The sequence below is a fragment of the Corvus kubaryi genome, unplaced genomic scaffold (assembly GCF_017639235.1).
Source record: "Corvus kubaryi isolate FWS band 111438036 unplaced genomic scaffold, C.kubaryi_AGA036_p1.0 37396, whole genome shotgun sequence".
Classification (NCBI taxonomy): Eukaryota; Metazoa; Chordata; class Aves; order Passeriformes; family Corvidae; genus Corvus; species Corvus kubaryi.
This window is the reverse complement of record NW_024581135.1, coordinates 22518813-22540961: the sequence shown is the minus strand read 5'-3', so window position 1 is coordinate 22540961 and position 22149 is coordinate 22518813. Positions and strand designations below refer to the sequence as shown.

Here is a 22149-nt window from a genome sequence, read left to right as displayed (position 1 = left end):
AAAAATCTTTCAGAAATTTACTCCCCAAACACTTAAGTTTTTCCTTGACAGGACAGGTCAACTGAAATAACAGAAATTATCTGTCACCTCTTTCTTCCTGTTAAAAAGCAGGATAGACATAACAGCTGTCTACCTATGCTGTAGAAAAAACCAGGTCTTAAATGCTTTGAGCAATAGAGACATTTATCTTCTATCAACTATTCCTATCAACTGTAAAAGCAGGAAGAAGATTATGACCACCACGAATGTGGAGGGAAGGAAAAACTTCTCGGCTATCTCTAAACCAAATATGTATTCCCTAACAAAAGAAGTCCCAAGACATATGTTGTTTACCACTTCAATAGTCCAAGAAAAAGCAGCAGAATCAACACTATTCACTGCCTTCCAAAAGTAAGCCCACTTGTGGAAGATAATGAAATTTTCTACATTTGAATACCCATACTTGCAGGAACCCTCCAGTTAGCTAATTTGGAGGAAAAAATCAATAATAAGACAAACTATTTAATACAAAAAATTATGTGCCGAGGTGACATCATTTTAGCACCAAATAATTGTAGGTTAAAAAGGAATGAATTTCAGAAAGACAAAAAACCAATTTATATGGGCAAATCAGCCAAATATCTAGAGGATCTTGCAAAATTCTAGCTCACTGTAATAACAAGGTAGATCATGCCTTGACAAAATCTAGGAAGATAAAAACATAGTATAGTGTTGGCCTTGCTCCATCACTATTAACTGATGATCACTGGTCTGCAAGCTGGGTAAACTGGTTCCAGTCTTCCCCTGCCACCAAGTTACTGTTAGACAAGGCACAATAATCTCTTGTACAGGTATGACCAGTGACAATAGCTCTCTTGGATTAACTCCTCAAACACAATCTCATTTGAATTAAACCACCTTTAGAACCTCAAGTTCTCACACTGCAGTATCAGTTACACCCAAACTCAGCTGCACTAGAAGCAGTTTACCAAAAAATCTTGAATTTTATGAATAGCACACAAAATTCAAACCAATGTTAAAAACCCCAAAATTACCTTTGTGATGTAGAATTTTTTCAGTCCATCCAAAAATGATGTAAAAATGGAAGCAACTTGTGGTTTAAGAGCATGACCTTTGGCAAAAAGCAGAAAAAGGCACATTAAGGCAAACAGTGCTTTTAAGATTCTTACTTCAAGGGGCAAATAAAAAATGGCTTGGTAGTCAAAATTACTAGAATTGCTTGGAGCACTTTGATTATCAAAATTAAAGAGAATTCTCTCTACTCATTTAGAACATTATTTAGGAAAAGGTTTCATTAATTTTTTGAAGACATATGTACAACTGTGCACAAATATTTGACACTTTAATTAAGGCTGCCTTAGTTTAGATTTCACAAGCCTATGGCACGTGGAAAATTTTTAAGAGAGCACTTCATTAGTTTTTATACCTCAAAACTAAGCAAAAATCAGTGACTTTTTTTAAAGTTATACCAAAACCACTGAAACAAACAGCTAAAAATGGTGCAAGGTAGGAGTTAAGCAATTTTTTCCTTAACAGTTACACCACTTGTGTGAAGCTTTCTACATAAAGCTAGTAATTGCTTCCTTAATGACAAACGGGGAACTAAAATTACCAGGATATATAAATGGTGTCTTGGAGCCTGTTAAATTAACATCTCTGCCTCAGGACTGGGTTTGAGATGAAAGTCTTTTACTGTTTGTTCCATTGTTTTCAGTCACAAACAACTTCTGAACTCTCATTACTGCTTCACTTTAGCAGCCTGGCATCTGGCCTACATGCTGTGAGCCCAATTCATAAAAAGTTATGCACCATTTACATACTTCCTTCTAAAATACTTCACAAAGCATTTCCTCCTGAATAACACATGAACCTCAACAACTGACTACTCTTCCTTCCTCTTCAGCAAAGGGGGACTCTCTCTGCAGATACAAACCCCAAGGAGTACACCTACAAGCACACTTCAGTAAGCACACAGAAATCATGAAAGGACATGAATTTATTAAACCACAATCTAAAAATTTACTTCATAATGACTACAAGAAAAATCGATATTGACACACCTGAAACTATGTTTACAGGTTGTAATTGGTCAAATTGTGCTTCCCAAATAAAAAAGAAAGAAAAAGAAATGCATCTGCCTTCTGTTGCACATGTCTGAGCAGAACAGTGTAACACAAAAGAGTGAGCAAAGCAAGCAGCAAGGCTTGCTGGGCATCTCAGGTCTTACAAAAGACAATTTCCTTGGTTTGAAAAATGAAGTCCAGCTTTCTCAACACCATTATATTAATGCCATTTGAAGTTGAGATTCATCACTGAGGCTTCTGTGCAAAAGAACTTTCAGAAATTCTGACTTGTTGAAGTGCTATTAAAATAGAGATTTTCAAGGTCAGTCACACTTCCCATTTTCATCTTCTGGGTACCAAAACAGCATGGTCTCAGCAAGTTCTGCAAGCTATTAGCTTTTGGGTTGAGGAACTTTAGGGTCTCCATGAGAGTGTCTTGAGCCAGAACATATCTTCTGCCAAATTTCCTAGAGTTTAAAATAACAGCTTTCCCTAAGAATTGCTGAGAAATGATTGTTCTGCATGTTTGACATTGTCCTATTTAGGTGTTTGAACTAGCTGAAATTTTACAAAATCTTTTGTCTTCAGGAATCTTCTGGTACCTTCACTGACTTTCAATACCTAAAGCCTCACAGCTTAGATGTATTTGCACACAGTTACAGCATTTACAACATCTGCTCTTTTCTTGAAAACAGACAGATCACTTTGCAAAAATATCATTGCCTCTCTACCACCCAATCAAACATCATCACATCAGAATATTTTCAAAAAACCTACTACTTCTAAGGAATCTGTTGAGATGCTTTCATGAAATTTAAAGGAATCAACCCACTTACCTTGAAAATAAGGTGCTGGCATTCTGATTTTTTTTTTCCTATCCAATTTCTCATTAATACTCTTGGGAAGAGAATGTTTCAAGTACTATATTTTAAAACTAGATCTCTGCTCCTTTACAGCAAAATAGAGGAAGTGACTTCAGAATTTCAATTTCACCAATAGACTAAATGTCAAGAAAGGAAACATAGCAGAAAACTCATCTCATGTATTTATACGCAGAGCATGGCTCTATCCTGACTCAAGTAGTTGATACTGCTTCCTCAAAGACAGGCTTCTGTTTCTGAAACCACATATTATGGCACTATCCGGAGTTTGAACTCTAGGTTCACTGCTCTCTGTCTAGATTTGAGCAAAAGAATTACTACCCAGAACAGACTCAGGCTACCAAAAACCCCTTGGAAACAAGTGACACTCCACGATGAGCTACATACTTACCAAACTGAAACTGTGCATTGTCAACAAGGCGAATTGAAGCAGGAGCACATCTCTTGGAGGCGAAGTTAGGGGAATAAAAGGGGGGAAGAATAAAAAGATTATGTACATAGTTGGTTTTAAAATTCATTACAATCAAATTTGCATTTTAAAATAGCATAAAAGAAAGCACACTTTGATACCAGAGACCTCTGGCCATCATCATCATTGAAAGGGGGTTTTCATTGAAAGCTTGTTTTCACTTGTATAGCAACATCTACTAAGTATGTCTAGATATAAGGCATTGAGAATTCTCAGTTTAACATCAAGCCAACACAGTAATAGTTCAAAAACTTTGATCTTCAAATTTTGAGTGTTTTTCTAAAACGGCACATGCACTAAAGATAGTACACTTTTTTAATACATCAAGCTTATGTTTCTGTGTAATCAGAGATACACACAATAAAAATCCACTGAAAAAGTTTAATTGTTGAGGGTCACTCTGGCATGCAGCTGAGCACAACACAGCTGCTCACTCAGCCCCCTTCCCAGTGGGATGGGGAAGAAACATCAGGAGGACAAAAGTAGAAAAACACATGGGTTGAGATGAAAACATCTTGGTAAACAAAATGAGAAAAAAACCCACAAAAGCATGATGCAAAAAGCAACCAATTACCATCAGCTGACCAACATCCAGCCAGTCTTCAAGCAATGGCAATCCCCAGGAAACTCCCCCCTCTAGTTTTATTTATGATCATGACATTATATGCTATCTGCCTTTGGTCAGTTTGGGTCAGTTGTCCCAACTGTGTACCCTCCCAGCCTCTTATCTGCTCCCAACATACTTGGTGGGAAGAGAGGGAGAAACAGAAAAAGCCTTGACATTGTGTACACATTGTTTAGCAATAACTAAAACACTGGTGTGTTAACACTGTTTTGGTTACAAGTACAGAAGCTAACACCACACATGCTGCTATGAAGAAAGTTCACTCCATCCTGGCTAGACCCAGTACACTCATGCTCTGCCATCAGACTGCAATTAAAATCTGTACTTGGGTCTAGATTCTGCACTGTACAGAAATCTCAAAAACTGTAAGAACAGCTGCCTTCAGTTAGGTAAGTTTCTGGTCATGCATATGCCTACATCATATAACTTCTGATGGTCATGTCCAGTTATACTGAAATGTATGGCCAGAGGCATATGACAAAGTCTGAATTTTAGGCTAGTCATCATCTAATCACATGGATATGGAAGTACTCCTCTTCCACATCATTTGACATGTTCACCCTTCACAGTATCATTAGCATGTATTTGGTCACACAAGAGGAAGAAAGAACATGAAGAACTAAGAGAGCTTGACAGGCAGGTCAACAGAAGAGACTGTGGGAGTGGTTTTAAATGAGACCAACCCACCCACAACCTGCAGGTTGATTATTCTTACATTTAAGTGGACTGATACATAAAAGAAGGAGCTTTTCTGAAAGCAATCATTGTAATTACTATTGAGATTAATGCGAGGGGCAACAGAAGAGAAGAATAATAAGTAGTTCAGGCTCAAGTAAGCAGTGAAACAGCAGCAGCAGCAACAGAAGCTTAGAAATGGAGCAACATTAAGTGGCAAATAGTGCCTCTTTTTTCCCTCTCTAACTAAGCCCATGGACAGGAAAAAGACATGAGTTCCTTAATTGATTTTAAACGTTGATCAGCCAAATGATTAAGCATTCCCAAAAAGTCTGCTTTGGTACCTTTAACAAGAAGGACAAGCACCAGCAGTAGAAGCACAACAGAAAAACTGGCAAGTGCTGCTGACTAGCATATACATGTCATTCACATACCAGTTTGAACATCTGGCTTGGAACATTAAGCCATTAATTTAGACCAATCACTGGAAAAAATGTGAAGCTGTGTTTAGTTTGGCATTAATTAAAACATTTCTGAAATTATTTTCGCAATTCAGGGTACATTCTACTGTTCATATACACAATTTGGTATGTTTTGCACAGAGCAAAGCAAAGTTAGTCAGTGGAGAAAGAGGCTAACCAGAGTAAGATTTGTTTGGAAGCACAGCCTTGAGGAAAACTATTATAGAACTTGGATACCTATGTACTTCTCTGCCTGAAACCATCTGACTGCACTATTCGCTAAATACTACAGTGTAAGCACAACTCCACCTGGAAATATCCATCTCACCTGTCCATGTCACTGTGCTCCAGGCACTGATTTCTAAATACAGGCCATATCCTTCCACTGCATTCCTTTTGTTCCTTTACCACTTCAAAGCCATAAATTCAACTGCCTTTTATATGTATGCTTCAACTCAATTCCTGTCAACACTGGTCCCTTTTACACAGTCCTAATTATTCTGAGGGTAAAGTTCTCAGCTTAAGGAGATACAAAGCTGAATTTTTCAGGCTGCAATATGAAAACAACTCCCACGGAAGCAAGCCATTAAAAGGCTTGTCCATGTTTTGGCTCAGAATACCAAGAAAAGTCATAATGTGCTCAGTCCTCAACTGCGTAATTTCCAAAATCCTCATGGCCCATACCCTGTATTTCATGGACCATGCATGCTTATGAGATTCCTACTCAAATTCCTGGTTATCAACTGCCAGAAATACTGAACTATCAATACACCCTCCTACTGCTAGAATCCGTGTCTCTGAGTGAAGGCAACATCCAGCTTTTCTTTACCTGCTTTGCCACCTCCCTCAAGCAGGCCACCCCTCGCTCAAAGTTGGGGAAGACCACAGAGCCGTACTTCTGGTATTCAGGGACCGGGCGAATCTTTATCGTAACTTCAGTAACCACTCCAAGAGTTCCTTCAGGAGAAAAGAAGAATTGAGCAAAATGTTTCAAGATAACTTCCTGCAAGATACCCAACTTAACATCTATCAGAATGTTGTAAGTTAACATAAATCAGAAATCCCAAAAATTCAGTTTGCAGTAGCAGGTGATTTACTCCTCACTTTTTACATGGAGAATTTTTACAAAATATTCTCTAAATCATGATCTTTGTTACTAGACTTGTAGGCTGACTCCACAGGTCCATTTAAAGCACGGTTAAAAGCTGCAACTTCACAGTCCTAATTAAGGTCTCAATGTATTATCCTAACGCAGGAAATTCATGCCTGCACAATGCCACCTATCAATACACTGGAAGCCACAGCATTAAAGATGCTCAAATAACCAAGCCATTACAGAAGCTGAATTAAGATGCAGTATGAGAAATTACTCTGTTTATACCTTCAGATCCCATAATGAAGTGATGGATATCAGGTCCCGTTGACATGCGAGGTACTTGACAGTTTTTTTCTACTATTCCTCTAGGAGTTACCATTTTTATATGAATCACCTGTTTAAACAAAGTGCAATGACTATAAATACTAGCATTAAGCACAGATTTTTACTATATTTATTTTCTACAAAACACATGAAGTTTGATACAGTTTGGCTTTATAGATTTTAGACATTCTGTAGGCAATCCCATGAATCCGTGGACTGTTACCAACAATTATTTTAACACAGCATGGTTTCCCCACACAACAGATTGTTTGCATTCTATGACAAATCTTATCAGCTGTTGGCTACATGCAGGCAATACCAGTTAAAACTGTTTTGCTTCTCCGTGTAGAACTTCACAGATAGAACTTTATATATACCAGGATTTTAATCCAGAACATACATCATACTACAGAGGAAAAAAGTGAGGTTAAGTTTAAGCTTTGCTTAAGTTTTGCTTTAGAACTGCTGCTTGATAAAGCTACTGTAATTCAGTCATTGATTGCTACAGAAATATTTTAATTAGGAAGAAAGACAGAAGTAACTGTGTGAAATGGATTATCAATATAAAAGCTGCCATTAGACTGACACATGTGTAGGGCTAGACAGTTACTTTTTAGAAAATATTTTCCAGTGTTACTGCTTCCAGCTTTATTCAGGCACATGCAATAGAGCCCACATGTGGGATTTTATTAATCCTCTATTCAATTCAATCCTCTATTTTATACCAAGGAAGGGCAGAGCTTCAGCTTTTCTTTAGTGGCACCTTTAAATGAAGCAAAAATTACTGAATTTCAGCTAATGGCTTTAAAACTTCCAAGCACAGGTAGCTCAGTAATTTTCACTATATGCAATTTATGAACCGTTGATTCTGCAGTAAGTGGGTTTTAGGCAGCTTATATAACACACTGCTTCAAGATATAAAGTTCCTCAGAAGGTAAACACTTCCCTGAAACATTCTCACTGTGCTATTTTGAAACTCATGAACTGTTCTGAATCAATTTTCAATCCTATTTCCTCCTAATGAAAATTTCAGAAGCTGTTTTAGCCTGAAGTTATGCCTCCATAATAGAAAAGCCTTCTGCTTCACAACTCCCAGTACAAGCAAAACTATACCATTCCGTAACACTTCAGGCAGCAGGGGAACGATGACACTTTGTAAGTGCTACTAGTTTTAGTTCAGCCAGGTCTATTGAATAAAAACTGTGTAGTTCCTGCCAAGCTCAGTCACTGACAGTGAAGTGTCACATCTGTGCACAGAACAAATATGTCTGGACCATGAGCTGATGAAAAAGCCTGAGGTAACATGGATACATTACCTAGAGCATGCTGCAGGAAAGAAGGAAAAAATTTACACATGGAAGGGTTACTGTACAAATTATGAGAGAAAGCTGGAAGTTTGAAGCAAAAAGGCAGTCAAAGACTGAACAGTGATGATTTATCTTCAATATATTCAATGCATTTGTTGTAATGGAAAACGTAGACTTTAAAATCAAAAAGCATGCTTAAAAGTCAAAGAATTATCTGAGCTAATATAAAGATGAAGCATTTGAATGACTAAAACAGATTCAAGGGTAGAATACTGCCATTCCCAGTCCACTGCTTCCTTCTCCTGGGTTCCTACAGACCATGTGGTGGCACTACATCTCACCACGTACGCCCACATGGGCAATTAGATCAGCCTACTGATTTAAAAAATACTCCTAGCCTAGGAGATGTAGGAAGGTGGGGAGCTTGCTGTCAGAGTTAGACAGTTCAACTAAACATCTTCAGGTACACCCAAAAGGTAGGAAAGAACATGGGACTTCTGGTAGTTTGATGGGATTATTACACTGGATTAATAGAGAGTCCAGAATGGTAGAAGACAGCACCAGAGTGAGGACAGGGTAACAATTCCTTAAGCTAGTCAGTGAGTACCCAAACGAAAATTACTTTTAGATCAGTGATAAGGATTATTACTACTAATACCAAAAGCAAGGAAACAAGCTTTTCAGTCAGGATTTGATGCCAAAACTGTATCACACGAAGAACCACAATTTACTCTCCCATTGTGAGTCATTATAAAAGTTAAATATCTGAACAGAGAAATTAGAACAAGTATTAAAACTACTTACCAGATCTTCAATGTTTCCATAGATGTTTTTTTTCATGCCTGATGCTCGTGTTGCTACCCATCCTCCTAGTGAACTGAACTCCATGGAGTCTGGTTCATGGCCTGTACAGAAGCCACTTTCAGCAAGCTAAAGAAAAGAAAAATACATCCTACAGGTCCTGCATTGACTTAGTATTCCAAATTCAATATTCTGTATTTGTTTGGTTTGGTTTTAAGTAAGTATCCTGATCACACACCCATTTATTCAAGTTTTATCTTGGATATGTACAACATGCAAATTGGTTCTGCTTCTACTGTGCATACCTGTGCTACATATCACCCTATAATACTCCTCCCCCGTATTTTAAAACTGAGAACTCTATTGTTCAAAACAAGGTGCGAATTCATATACATCTGCACAAAGTTATAACTTAAATAACTGCCAACTTTGCACAAATGCTGCCAATAAATAAGGCACTTAATCTCTTGTTCCTTCCATCCTAATGTGATATGCAGCAGGTCTGCAGAAAATTTGAGCAAATTGCCTGTACTTAATTCTCTCAAGGAGAGATGTGTTTTAATATAAAGCCATCTGGTTGGGCTTCCTGTATGCAACCGTGTCAACTATTTGTGATGCAGATCATGCATTCCTGTACATTAAGTAGTCACTTGTTTCTCATTTTTCTGTATTAACTTGGCTTTGCCATCTGCACAGCACCTGAAGTTGACTGGATGCCCTCAGAATTACAACACGAAAGCTGTCAAACCGCAAAAATTAAAGGCCAAGCACCCTCACATTAAGTGATAACTGCATCAGAGCATTTGAGATAATCAATTTGCACTGACCAACTGATAACAATCATGTTGGACAGCTGTATTTAAGTATACCATATAACAAGGACCATTAACTATGTTCTGTTGTACAGAGTGGTTCTAACTTAAAGACTGAAAGTCATTTCTACATCCTCTCTACAGCGATTCATTTAGCTCATGGTTCTCTCTATACCACAGGAACTTGTGGCTTTGCATGTTTACTGGTCATGTATTAGGATGGGTGGGTTCCTAACCATTGCATGTAATTCTTACCAGCTGCATGAAAACACACAAGAATTAAGCTAGAATTCAATGATTTGGACAAGATATGAAGAATACCCAAGAAAAATATGAAAAAATACTAGAAATGTAACCAGATAAAAATACCTGCTTTTCCAGATCTTGTCCAACAATGCCAGCTTCTACACAAGCTGTTAAGTTTTTTTCATCTATCCAGAGGATCCGATTCTGTTGAAAAGCCAATCAAAACTACGAATCAGTGTTTAAGATTTTTGTTGATTTCCTTCTCTAATGCTATAGGATTAACATGCTTAGTCATACAATTTACTATTAATACCACTCCAGCTATTAGTTATTCCACAGCAGTGGAAGCTGAGGCTCCTTACTCCCTCCAACTGCTACACAACAGGTTTCAATTTATGAAGTCACCATTACAAGAGAGTAACACACTCGCCAACTTATACCAGGAATGTTTACAGAATAAAAAGCAAAAAAGCCAGAAAGAATTCAGTCAAAACTCTTACAGGAGTCTCCCCCTCACAAAATATGGGCTAACTAATTATTCAAAGCCAACTACTTCAGCTCCTTCAGTTACAACAGAAACTGCTTACCTGATCTCAGATGCCTATATGAATTAGTTTTTATGCAATATAGACCCTTCATATAAGTTGAAGATAACCACTAAGTGTCTATTAAAATAGTAAAGCTTCAGCAATCATCTTAACTGCTCCAAGACACACACATTTTAACTTTGACAATGCTTCTTTTCACCTTTTTTTCTTATTTTCCCTCTTCATTAATGATTACAAGAATTGGCTGGCCATCATTCAAGACACAGGGAAGTGGTTTATTTTCTGACTCAATGCTTATTTACGTATCTAGCTGACAAAAAAGCAAGATAGTAAGAATTAACCACATTTCCTTGCCACACCAAAACCTGACAGAAGTCAAAGCTATAAATCAAGGAGTTCAAATGAGGGCCTGAGTCACTACTGTACTCACTGCATTTCACTCTGCATAGGCACCTGAAGAGCTTCCTTCAATATGCAACTACCACCTCTGCAGAAAAAATCCCTTTGTTTAACTGAAGAACAACTGAGTGGAGAGAATGGAGCCAAAACCCAGGTCTTACCTTCAAGGCTAAAGGAGCTAATAAGCTCAGCAGGTACTTGGAGGCAGTAGAGCCTCACATCAAAGATAAGAGCTGTTTCCGAAGCATCTCATTACCAAGTAGCCATAAATCTATCACTTAAAAAGTACAAAGCTCCTTCATAATGGAAAGATGAAAACTAGCAATAAATTTTACAGCACTTCATTTCTAGACTGCCATAAAGCTATGAACTTCACATTCTCAAGATGTTATCTACACAAAAAAACCCAGTTATTTCTTGAAATTTTATCCTTCAAGTTGATTTATAGATATTAGGTCATCTTATCAACGTTTGCTTTAAGTAATTTGAAGTCTAGTGCAAAAACTAGTGAAATTTGCAATAACAACTTCCTCTTGGCCTTTCATTTATCCTCAGATACAAATTCCAATATAGAAGAAGAGTCGCTTTCTCTAAGTTTCATCACTTAAAGTTGCTATAAGGCTTAACAGTGATTTTTTTTTTATTAAATATATACAGAACATATGAAGTAGTACAGACTAATATCAGAAAAACAAACTGAAGGAGTACCAATTTAATTATCATGGTACAGATCAATATTTCCATCCCTACTTTATTCTGGAACATAAAGAAATGTCATTGTCTAGTGATCACCCAAGTAACTGTAGGATAATTTTAAAAAATCAAAATAAAACATTAAGAGAGACATACCATTTGTGATGTATCCAGTGAGACAATTGTTCTTTTTTCTTCTTCAGGACATTCAAGGGCACTAGAGACACTTGTCCCTCCTGAAAATATGGGAACGATATTGTGATTATAAAATTCTCAGGTAGATTTTCTTCCAATACCATGCCTCTCTCCCTCCTTTCTGATACGGAACTGAATAAAGAAAGATCACTAAAGTTAACTGTCTGAGGCTTGTGATTAGCCTGTTAAGGCTGTCGCCTTCTCCCAGACTGGGTTTCACAAAATCAAGGCAGCAGTGGAGCTGGACAATGCTTTAGCAGCACTCCGTAACAAATGTGACATTCTGTGATCATCTCAGCTGCTTGTGTTAAGCCAAGCACAGAGCTTTAAAACAAGGAAGGATGAGAAATTACAAAGCCATTCAAGAAACAGAGAACTATAGTTGCTATATATTCTTCAGATATCACTATGGAAGCCACTACACTTCAACCTAAAAACTTGGAATAAGAAGTCTGTCTAGTACAGAAATGTAATACTTATCTGAAACCAAAAATACTGAAAGGGTTTAAGTATAAAAAAAAAGTATAAAATCAAGCATCAGACTTCTAAGAGATTTCTAATGTATCTTTCTAGGATGTCCCAGAAGAGCTTCCAAGAAGCCTTTTGTTTCCCAAAGACTGTTACAGGCATAGGAGAAGAGAGAGTACGATGCTTGAGATCCACAGCAGTCTCCAAGAAGAACAGCCAAGGGAAAGTATAGAGAAAGCACCAGCTAATAAAACACCCTGCAAGAGCAGTGAAGGCCATCACCTTTGTTTCCAGTGACGGAAAAGGTGGCATTTTCCTTAAATACCAACCCCTACTGTAGTAACTTCACAAGTTGACTGTAGGTTACTAGAAACAAACTTGGAAAATAACCTGAAGATCCTTCTGTATCCTGGTCAGTGAACAAGAAATAGTCAATATTGCTGCTTTCAGCTCTGTCAGTTTACTAGTGCTAGTTAAAAGGTGACTTTTAGCAGTCTTGAAGCCCTCTAGATGCATCTGGCAAGGGTGAGAGTGCTTAGGGAGGAACCAGCTCCACGAGTTTGGTATCATCTTCAAGTGAAATACTCATCTTCTCAAATAGTTAATGCCCTTCTGCAAGGGCTGTACTACAGCATAAGCAAGTACCAAGTAAAACACACAGATTTATACCACAGAATTAAGAGTTCTTAACAAAAACCTTCTCACAGAATGAGCTAATGAAAGCCAACCCCCCATGTTTCCTGAGCTCTATGTCAAAACAAGGTAGCTCACAACTCTACTTCAGCAGGCTTAGAGGAAAAGACATCCACACCGAAAACCTGAAGTCCTTTACTAATCCTTTAGGCTGAGAAGGACACAGACAGTATAGGCCTTTAGCTGTACTCTATCTGGAACACTTCCTGAAAACCCCTTGCCACAGCAGTCTCTACTGAACAACGTCTACAAGGAAATTATAATAATTTTGCAGTAGTGTTTGACCACAATCCTCTCTGAAACGTTGAGCTTCAACAGTGCAATGAAAAAAACTAATTTATACATGTTGTGGGAACAAAGCACAAGTAATGAAGAACACATATTTAAATTGAAGTAGAAGACATTTTCACTAATAACCTTAAACAGGTATGAGATTTCATAATTGCACTTACCACCAAATGGTATTATGCAGAGATTATGTTTGCAGGCTAATTCCACAATTTTAACTACGTCTTCATGGGAAACTAAAAAAGTACAAACAGTTAAAAAACAGGATTTGTGCTTGGTACTGTTATTTGTGCTTATTACTAAATATTGCAGTCTGAAAAAGCAGCAGCTCCTTTTCTGACACCAGCAAGGAAGACAGTTCAAAGTTAGGCACTAAATAAGAGCTGGGCTCAGAAGTATCACTTAGAGAGTAAGGTTTAGACTTCAAAGAATTCTACGTTTGAGAACTAACTACAGTCTTAGTCTCTTGCCCTACTCATGGATTGAGAATTCCCACAAATTCTCAGGGCAAGATGGGCCACCAAACACTAACAATTCACCTAGGTATCTTGGAGAACAAATCACATGTAAAGCTTTTATTCAAAATAGGCTGTCCAATTTATTTTAAGTGAGAAATAAGTTTCTTCTGAGAGATGAACAGCACATCTTTTTCTTCCTGGCTGACATTCAGTTTCAGAAGTGGAGTTGCTGATGAAATCTAGTTTTTCAGGATGCATTCTGTACCTGGTCAAAGAGGGAGGCGGAAATGCTTGTGCACAGCCAAGTAAAAGGATCGAAAAAGAGATCAAATACATTCCATACATGAGTTTGTACAAACAGCAAAGAATTAGCAGGACTAAATAAATAGTTTCCAAACTCTGGCTACTTTGCTTTTGTCATACAGAGCTGTTTTAAATGAAGGTAGTCACTCATTTTGTTTCAGCTGCTTTTGGAGCTACACAAAATAGAAGTGCTGGCAAGCACTGTTCACAGTCACCTGAGCTGTCAAGTACCTGGCCTCAAGTAATGAATTTCATCTTACAGTGCCTCTTTTCATGCTTCCCATTTTTTCCTCTAAATAAAGGAGGCAAAACTGAGTAGGACTAAGTTCTTATAAAAAATTTTGGGGTTTTTAATGCAGTGCAGCTATCAAAGTTATAAAAGGTAACGAAAGAGTTGGAATCACACAACTGAACAGAAATTGACATTTACTTAGATCAAATGACCTTTTGGTTCACTGCTGAAGAATGGTACATGAAGTAGTTCGAAGTGACCAAAGACACATGACTCAAGTAAAAAATAAGCATTTGTTCCTTTTACTAGACAGAAACAAACAGGCCTAGCCTATACTCAGATTGCACTGCTCTTCAAGTCATTGATCTTTTGTAAAGTGTTCTGATAGGATTTACAGGTGTTATACTTTTTTTTTACTGAAGTACAGAATGTAAAAAAAAAAGTTCTTAGATACAAATATTTCACTACCCTTCTGGCATCATGTACACCTTGAACCCAAAACTGAGACTGCCATTTTTGACAACTGCTCTTGCTGAACATACACGTTCACATTACACTGTGGTTACTTAAGTGATGAATTAATCTGTCAACACAAACTTCAGCTATATTTAATAATAAATTGACTTCTCTACAAAGTGATGGGATTTCACAGACCCAACCTGCAGTCCAGATGCTAAAGAATCATGATTACCACTCACGAGAAAAATCCTTCAGTTTCTGTGAAGATGAGTGAAGTCAGTGAACCAAGAGACAGCTTTCCCCTGACTAGAGAGCACAGGAGTTTAGCAAACAATGGCCTCCCAGCTCAGAAGGGAGAAGATGACAAAGCTTACCAGGCCATACAACTATATCAGGAATTCGCTTAAACATTCCTTCCCTGAGTACAAATATCTCGTGTAGGCAGTGACCTGGAACACAAACAATAAGTTAACAAGTTCAAACAAGGAAGCATCAAAAGCAGCACAGTTACACAAATGAAGCTCTCTTACCATGAGCTCTGAATACCCTATCTTCTGCATCCTGGGAATATGAGATTTTAGTGGCTCTAAGATCCTGAAGAAATTCTTCATTTACAATGGATGGAGGTACATCATTAACATTTAGGGATGCCTACAATACAAGAAAATAAATTCATTAAAGATAGGCTCACTCTTACAGCATTGCTGTACAACAGAAATAAGAAAAAGAGGCTAACGCTGACTGATACCCAAACACAACTATTCCAGATCAGAAAGACATCAGTTCTCCTTCACATCTTCAACCACCAACCCAGCTTGTCCTACTCTGCACACAAGAAGTTTTATTTCAGTAGCACATTCTTACCTTTCTTTCTCCTGATAAATCTGGAGAAATACGTGAGCTTATGAATGCATACTGAACAAAATATCTCTTTTTAAGACTTTCCAAGGTACTACAATACATACTAAATCCACTACACACTGCAAATTCTTCTACTTACAGTTCTGTTTTCACTAACCCAGTTCCCCCTTCCTGTCATGTACTGAGAGATAAGTCCAAATTGGACCAAAGCCTAATCAGAAGTCCAGTGGTAGGTAAAACTAAGTTTGACTGATATAACATAACTGGCACACTTTAAGCAGACCTCACCTATAAGAAAGACCATAAAATCCATGTTGAGTCACAAACATGCAGGTGTTTCCAGAAAGCCTCCATCTAAAGTCCTGACCAACACCTTGGAAAGGTGTTCTTCTTTTGAAGAAGCTACACAGGACATTTTGACTTACCAACAGACCTTGAATCAAGATTCTGTAAGTCCAGAGGGAAAACCTTAAAACCTGCTTAAGATTTTCTAGCAGCCGATTCTTCCAGGTTCTTCCAACAGATGTCTTGTCTAAGTACTCTAACAGCTTCTCGGAGTGCAGACATACCCACTTAACTCTCTTTTCTGAACTCTACTTTAGATTATTGGTCACATAAAAACATAGTTCATGTGTCAACTTTTTAAACCCACTCAGATAACAAGAATTCTTTACAAGATTCAGTTTAAAAAAAATACTTTGCAGACATTAAGTTCAAGACTTTTATGTGCTTTGAAGATTCCATGAAGACCATGCTTTTTTTTTCTCCTTAAAAATGGAGCAAATGTGGGTAATCTCCCTAAAGGAATACATCTTCTATCACAAATGGCCTCTGGTTAAAGAGTTCTGTAATTAGATAAAAACCTTGTCTGACGACTAAAATCTAACTTCTTGACTTCAAGTCTTATTTCAAAAGAAAGTGTTGGTCAAGAAGCTTATTTCCTGTTAACAAAGTTCATCAAGTGTGAGAGCAGAACTGAAAGTTTTTTTACCACCACATCTTGTATTTTAAATACATTTTTAAAAATCAGGGATTGAACAAAAATCAGTTAAATGAGTGCAATGCTTTTCACACTTCTGCTATGAAAGCCTTGCGGGAAAATTAACTGACACCAACCCAAAGAGAAGAATGCGCTTGCACTTTTGCTGTAAAGCTCTCAGGAAAGGTTTTGGGCTGCCTAGTGATGCCTGAAGGAGCTAATTTACAGCCCCACCATCAGAAAGTATTTTGAAGTAATGTTCCACCTAGTCAAAGAAACTTAAGACATCTCTCTGACAAGCCTTACCTATGCTTCTTGACAAATACAAAAATAGAGTAACAAAATGGAATTCACTTTGCTTTCATCTTCTTAAGTTTGTCTTCTACAAAAGTATACTCACACCTCTAAGTTTTCTTTCCTAGAAGAGAGTTTTGCCTATCTTTGCTCTACATAACCTCCAGAGCAGCCGATACTTTTTGCCATTATGGGTCTTAAGATAAAATCTTAGCAGAAAGTACCAGTTAACAAGCTAACAGTAAGGAAATTGCAGATTAATAGTCTCCCATCTGCCACAACAGCAGCAGTCTATTCTGAATGGGTTGAGTCTCAAAGTTGTGAGAGCTGAAGAAGGTAAGATTTAAACTTATCAGGAAAGTTGTATCATTGTGATGAAGCATTCACCCTACAAAAAACTATGTAAGGTTATGGAGAAACTAAGAGTACTGACAGGAATAATTCAGAAAGAAATAGCTGCATGAGACGTTCATTACTGACAGCTGACATCATTCAGAGGTTCAAATGGATAGCCAAAAGTTTGGGTTAGAATTTTTATAAGGAACATGTGACATAATAAAAATGCAGAGTGACTTGACTTCTGGAAGAGGATATGTGCCATCCTGACTTGCTTTAAGGATAATGCCGTACTTACTGAAATAAGGTGTCAGACAGCTAAAAAAAAGCCATTTCCCTCCAATATATTCACCTTGTCACCTACAAACACAAAAGCTGAAATTAAGTATTGTTAGGTGAGAGGCACTCCACTACTGAGACACCTTGATTTTAGGAGCCAGTCACAGTAAGCGCGACATAAATCTGGTCTTGAACTGCTGCTCTTACTATTCTGCTATTAATGCACATTCACACAGTGCTACTTGCTAGCCCAAAGGACTCTGATAGCAAACATGAAAAACAAACAAATAGGTACCAAATGAAGATCTTTAAATCACTTGTTTTAAGAAAAACTCTTGCTAGCTATGTTTACATTTTATATTTTAAACTTTTGTTTCTTGATGGATTTCCATAGACAGAACTATTTCATATCAAGTTGAACACTAAGTGCCTGAAGATCTTTGTTCTCTGTAACAAGAAATACTTAAAACTATAACAATTCTTCACAGATGGTTTTAAGTATCTTGATTTTTATAACTCTTCCACAAGTTTTTTAATCTTTTAGTTTTAATCTTCAAGATTAAAAAGTTAGTATGTATCTATAAAAATCTTATGCACAGTGACAAACAAAAATATACCTTTATTTATTCTCACAGGACTGAAATATTTTAAGATTTGCACCCTGAAAAGCTAGTCAGGAAGCCTGTGTGCACTAGGTCTAAAGTGCTATCTACGTTAAGTCTGGTCTGAAAAAAGAAACAGCATCAACAGTTCTTGAACATCACAAAAGCAGGTACATTTACTGTTGTTAATTAAAACACAAAAGTCACATGCAACAGGGAACCCTCCAATCTTATATGACAGAGGCAGGAAGAGATGGGATAGAAAGACAAATGAACCAAGAGACCACTTTCCTACTGCTGTTCCTATACACAGCTTTCTTCATGCTTAGGTGATAGTAGAAGTTGAAAACCCAGCACAGCATGACAAACTGAAATATACCCTAGGAGTTATGACAGCCATGAAAATGAGGGACCTGCAGTAGTACTTGAGACTAGCTATGAGAAGTCCAGGTATATACTGGAGACTCCAAAGAGTCCTATCCCATATCAAGGTAGTCAGCCTGCTTCAGATCACAAGACCAACAAAACCAGAGGAGCACAACATAACAGAAAAGCACTCAACATTGCTGGCAGATATCCTGAGGAGCTGGTCTGCAAGACATACTGTGGAATCAGGGTATTAGTAAAAAAATCTGTACTTGTCCTTCAATTCTACTTTGCTCTATCCTTTCTCTACATGTAAAAAGGGAACAGTTCTCAAGACCTCTGTTCACAGCACGTTAAAGCAGCTGCCAATTAAGACCAACCCTGGTCAACAAAAACACACCCAGATGAATCTTTCAAAATATATTGGCAGATGGAGATCCTGTAAGTCACAGCAGATGAATTATTGTCTTGATGAATAGAAAACTGAAGAAATGTTCAAGTTTTCAGGCCCTGTGAGATTGCCTGCTTCAAAGAAAATGCGATCTTGAACTCATTGACTCAACCAATGGATGGGTTGTAGCCATCCATTACCCAAAGCAGGGCTGCTACAGTCACAGTACAAGCACAGCCTGTTTCCAATACTGCTTTAGCAGCTATCTTGTCAGGAACCTGAAGCTTCAAAGGGATTCTAATAAGGGAGCCAGGTCTCCTGACTCTAACATAAGTTACTCTTTCTAAAAAGCAAAGTATGTATGACTTACAAAACCCAGAGCATTCCCAACGTGTTATTTTTCTGAAAACGTTCAGTTCAATCTTGAGTATTCTGGTAGTCAGTTTTCAGCACCCAGACATGGAAATAAAAATTACTGTCAAATAAGAATTTTGACATCTTTCAGTACACCGAAAACACATCACAGTTTAACTGCCCTGTATTTTCTTTGTTATCATGAATAACATTCATGTTGTATAAACAATTCCCTCTAGGCTAACAGTTTCTACAGTCTTGAAATGTAAGCTACAGACAGGACAAAAAACTCCCTGTGTTGGGAACTTTCATTTCAATACATGTACTACCAGTTATCCTGAAACCACAAGTCATGCTAAGACATGTAAGGTTTCACATAGTAGTTCTAAACGAATTTTTTTTCCCCAAAAACTTGGAGGTAGTAATACACTGTATTTAAATCAATTATGTGCAACAGCTGAATCATCTTTAACAGTGTGGTCTTGATTATCACCAAGACTAATGTTCAAAAGAACTGGTTCAGCTATTTACTTACTCTAGAGGTAGTTTTGTGCTCCAGACTTGCTCCAAAGGTTTTTTCTATCCATTCCTTAAAAGTTGGTAATACCATACCACCTAATCTGTACCTGAAAAGTCAATATTACACAGGGTCATTTTAAATTAAAAGAATGTATGTCAGATACATTTCTTTCAATTCTATGTACACACAAACAGAAGTTTTAAACCAAACTCTTTACCTACAAGCCTGCAAAGCTTCTGCACATTTACTTTTCATGCAACCGCATATTTCATTGTATTTAACTGTTCTTTACTTCACACAGAATCAAATAATTTGTCAGCATGGGATCACTTTTCTTTGGGCATAAGGCTTTTCAGTTATCCCACCCCACCACTCTTAAGAAAGGTCTCTCCCTTGCAGTAGTATAGAAAGCAGCACCAGAGTTTACAAGCCAGTTACAGAGGACACACTGCAATGTAGTCTCAGACACACAAACCCATTTCAGTACAACTTACGCTTTCAAGAAAACAGAAACAGTATGAGGTTGCCCCTTCATCAAAATGCATCAGAATCCATCAAGCACTGTAAAATTATGTCCAGCACAAACTGTTTGGCAAGAGCTTAGCCATGTGACAAATGCAGACTTACAATGGACAGAGGAGCTGGTTTTGACCATGTGCACCACATGTGAAAACACATAAGGCTGGGGACACACTGGAAACAGCTAGAAACTACTGCTATTAATTGTACACATATACACACCTTCAGCACATTTATGTGTGCAAAACTATTCCCAGAAGAGAGGAGAAATAAGATCTTCCTTTGATATTAAGAGCTTTCAGCAGCTGAGAATCCTTACCATAGTTTTCACCTGGGCCACTGCATTAGACCTAATAGGGTTGTCCCTCTAAGATCAGTCACTGTAACTCCAGTTATGACCCTGTCCTTCACAGCTGGTGCAACCAACTCTGCAACTGAGTCACTTGTTACACAGAAAGATCAATTCTTTTTGTTTCCTCATCTCTACTAACCCCCCAGCTCTTCTATTGACAAACCCCCTACTCTACTCCTAGAACTAAAAGGCTATACAACCTTATCTCAACTCAAGCTAGACTCTTCAGCGTGGAAGACAGTGTTCAGTCATTCCTCCTGTGACAGCTGTTACCGTTTCATCATACCCATACAGAAATTATGTGAATTCTGTGAAAAGGAAAGTGCAATAAGTAATGAAAGTTTAATGCATCTGCATCAAGAGTTTGCAAGGAAGGCAGAGACCCAGGTCACCTTAGCGCGTTTTCTTCTCCAGACCTACTTCTTAGTATTGCCAAACTATCACTATAGCTGGTTTGTGAGGGTAACCTTAATCACTTACTCAAAGGACAAACTAAAGCTGTCAGGAGCCCCAAAACTTTTAAGACACAGACAGAAGTCACAGCATAGAAGTTAGTTTACTGCACAGAGTACAATGCATAATTGCTCAGGAAGCAAGCGTTGTATGTATACACTGATGGTGCAAGAAGCCCCCCAAAAACTGTTTTCTGCAGACACACTCCAAAAAACAGCTTCAGTTGCTCAGACTAGCAAGTATCATCTATCCCTGCAGAGATGGCAGAGTCTATAATAAAAAGATCATTTGATGCATGGTCTGTAAGGAAAGTCAACATGACTTTCATAAAGGGGAATCCTTTTTCACTAATCCTTGGAGTTCTATCAGGGTGTAAAAACAGAAAGCGTATAAAGTGGATACAATGAAGTCCCACATTCCTTTATATTTCCACAGGTGTTCACTCCAAATATTATTTAAGAAAACACACTGCTACAGTACTGAAGAAAAGGTTCTTCTACAGGCTGAAGGATAAGATAAGATTAAGTTAAGAAGCAAAGGGCAGAGTTTATTGATCACACTGATAGGAATTCAGGACCTTAAAAAAAAACTTAAGCAGACAAAAAAAGATGGAAGTTAAGATAATTGCAAAAGCCAAAAAAAAAAAATCATTACTTGATTATTTTGCAGAATCACACTGGTAGTCAGCATCATGGCATCTTCACTGACCACATACAACAGCCCATGTGTTGTGGCTGTTCCCACATGAACAGTGCCATGCATCAACTGGGCAGGTGTAAGAAAGAAGATAGTTCATCCCTTTCTGCTGCTCTGTAGAACGCTGCTGTATCCTCACCTTGAGTGCTGCACACAGCTTTTGTCCCTATCTCCAGAAAGATCTGGTGGAGCTAGAGACGGTGCAAAGAACAACTGTAAAGACCACAGGGCCTTACAAGCAGAAACTGAAGGGCCCAGGACTCCAGAAGCATGGGGAGAAAATGCAAGAGAGGATATGACTGAGTCTTATAAATCAATAACACAGTGGATAGGCTGAAGAACTAACTCGCCTAGTCCTGCAAAACAGTAAGGGATACTTGTTTCAAAACACAAATACTTTACATAACCACAACCTCGAACTTGCTGCCACTGGATGCTGCACAGGCAGACAGTATGAGCAGACTTGCAAATTTAGACAAATTTATGGACAGCAGACCTGTAAGTGGGTACTGAAAGGATGAGGCATTTACACCACCTCTACAGATGCTTATTATCCTATTTTGACTTCAACACTCTCCTTTTGCCACTGTGGCAAACTATTCCAAAGAAACTATACGGGTGTGGCCCAACAAGGCATTTCTAATGTTATCT

The 22149-nt window shown here is 37.9% G+C and overlaps 1 protein-coding gene across 1 annotated transcript in view; it reads right to left on the bottom strand.

Annotated features, from left to right (window-relative positions):
* AGPS (alkylglycerone phosphate synthase) overlaps positions 1 to 22149 on the bottom strand; it is a 53115-nt gene that overhangs the window by 17317 nt on the left and 13649 nt on the right. The window contains exons 3-13 of the mRNA XM_042040525.1: positions 19494 to 19584; positions 15027 to 15147; positions 14871 to 14945; positions 13209 to 13280; positions 11557 to 11636; positions 9884 to 9964; positions 8706 to 8831; positions 6556 to 6664; positions 6004 to 6131; positions 3336 to 3387; positions 1035 to 1111 (exon numbers count right to left, since the gene is read on the bottom strand). Coding sequence (XP_041896459.1) covers positions 1035 to 1111; positions 3336 to 3387; positions 6004 to 6131; positions 6556 to 6664; positions 8706 to 8831; positions 9884 to 9964; positions 11557 to 11636; positions 13209 to 13280; positions 14871 to 14945; positions 15027 to 15147; positions 19494 to 19584 — 1012 coding nt within the window. The remainder of the gene's footprint in view (positions 1 to 1034; positions 1112 to 3335; positions 3388 to 6003; positions 6132 to 6555; positions 6665 to 8705; positions 8832 to 9883; positions 9965 to 11556; positions 11637 to 13208; positions 13281 to 14870; positions 14946 to 15026; positions 15148 to 19493; positions 19585 to 22149) is intronic.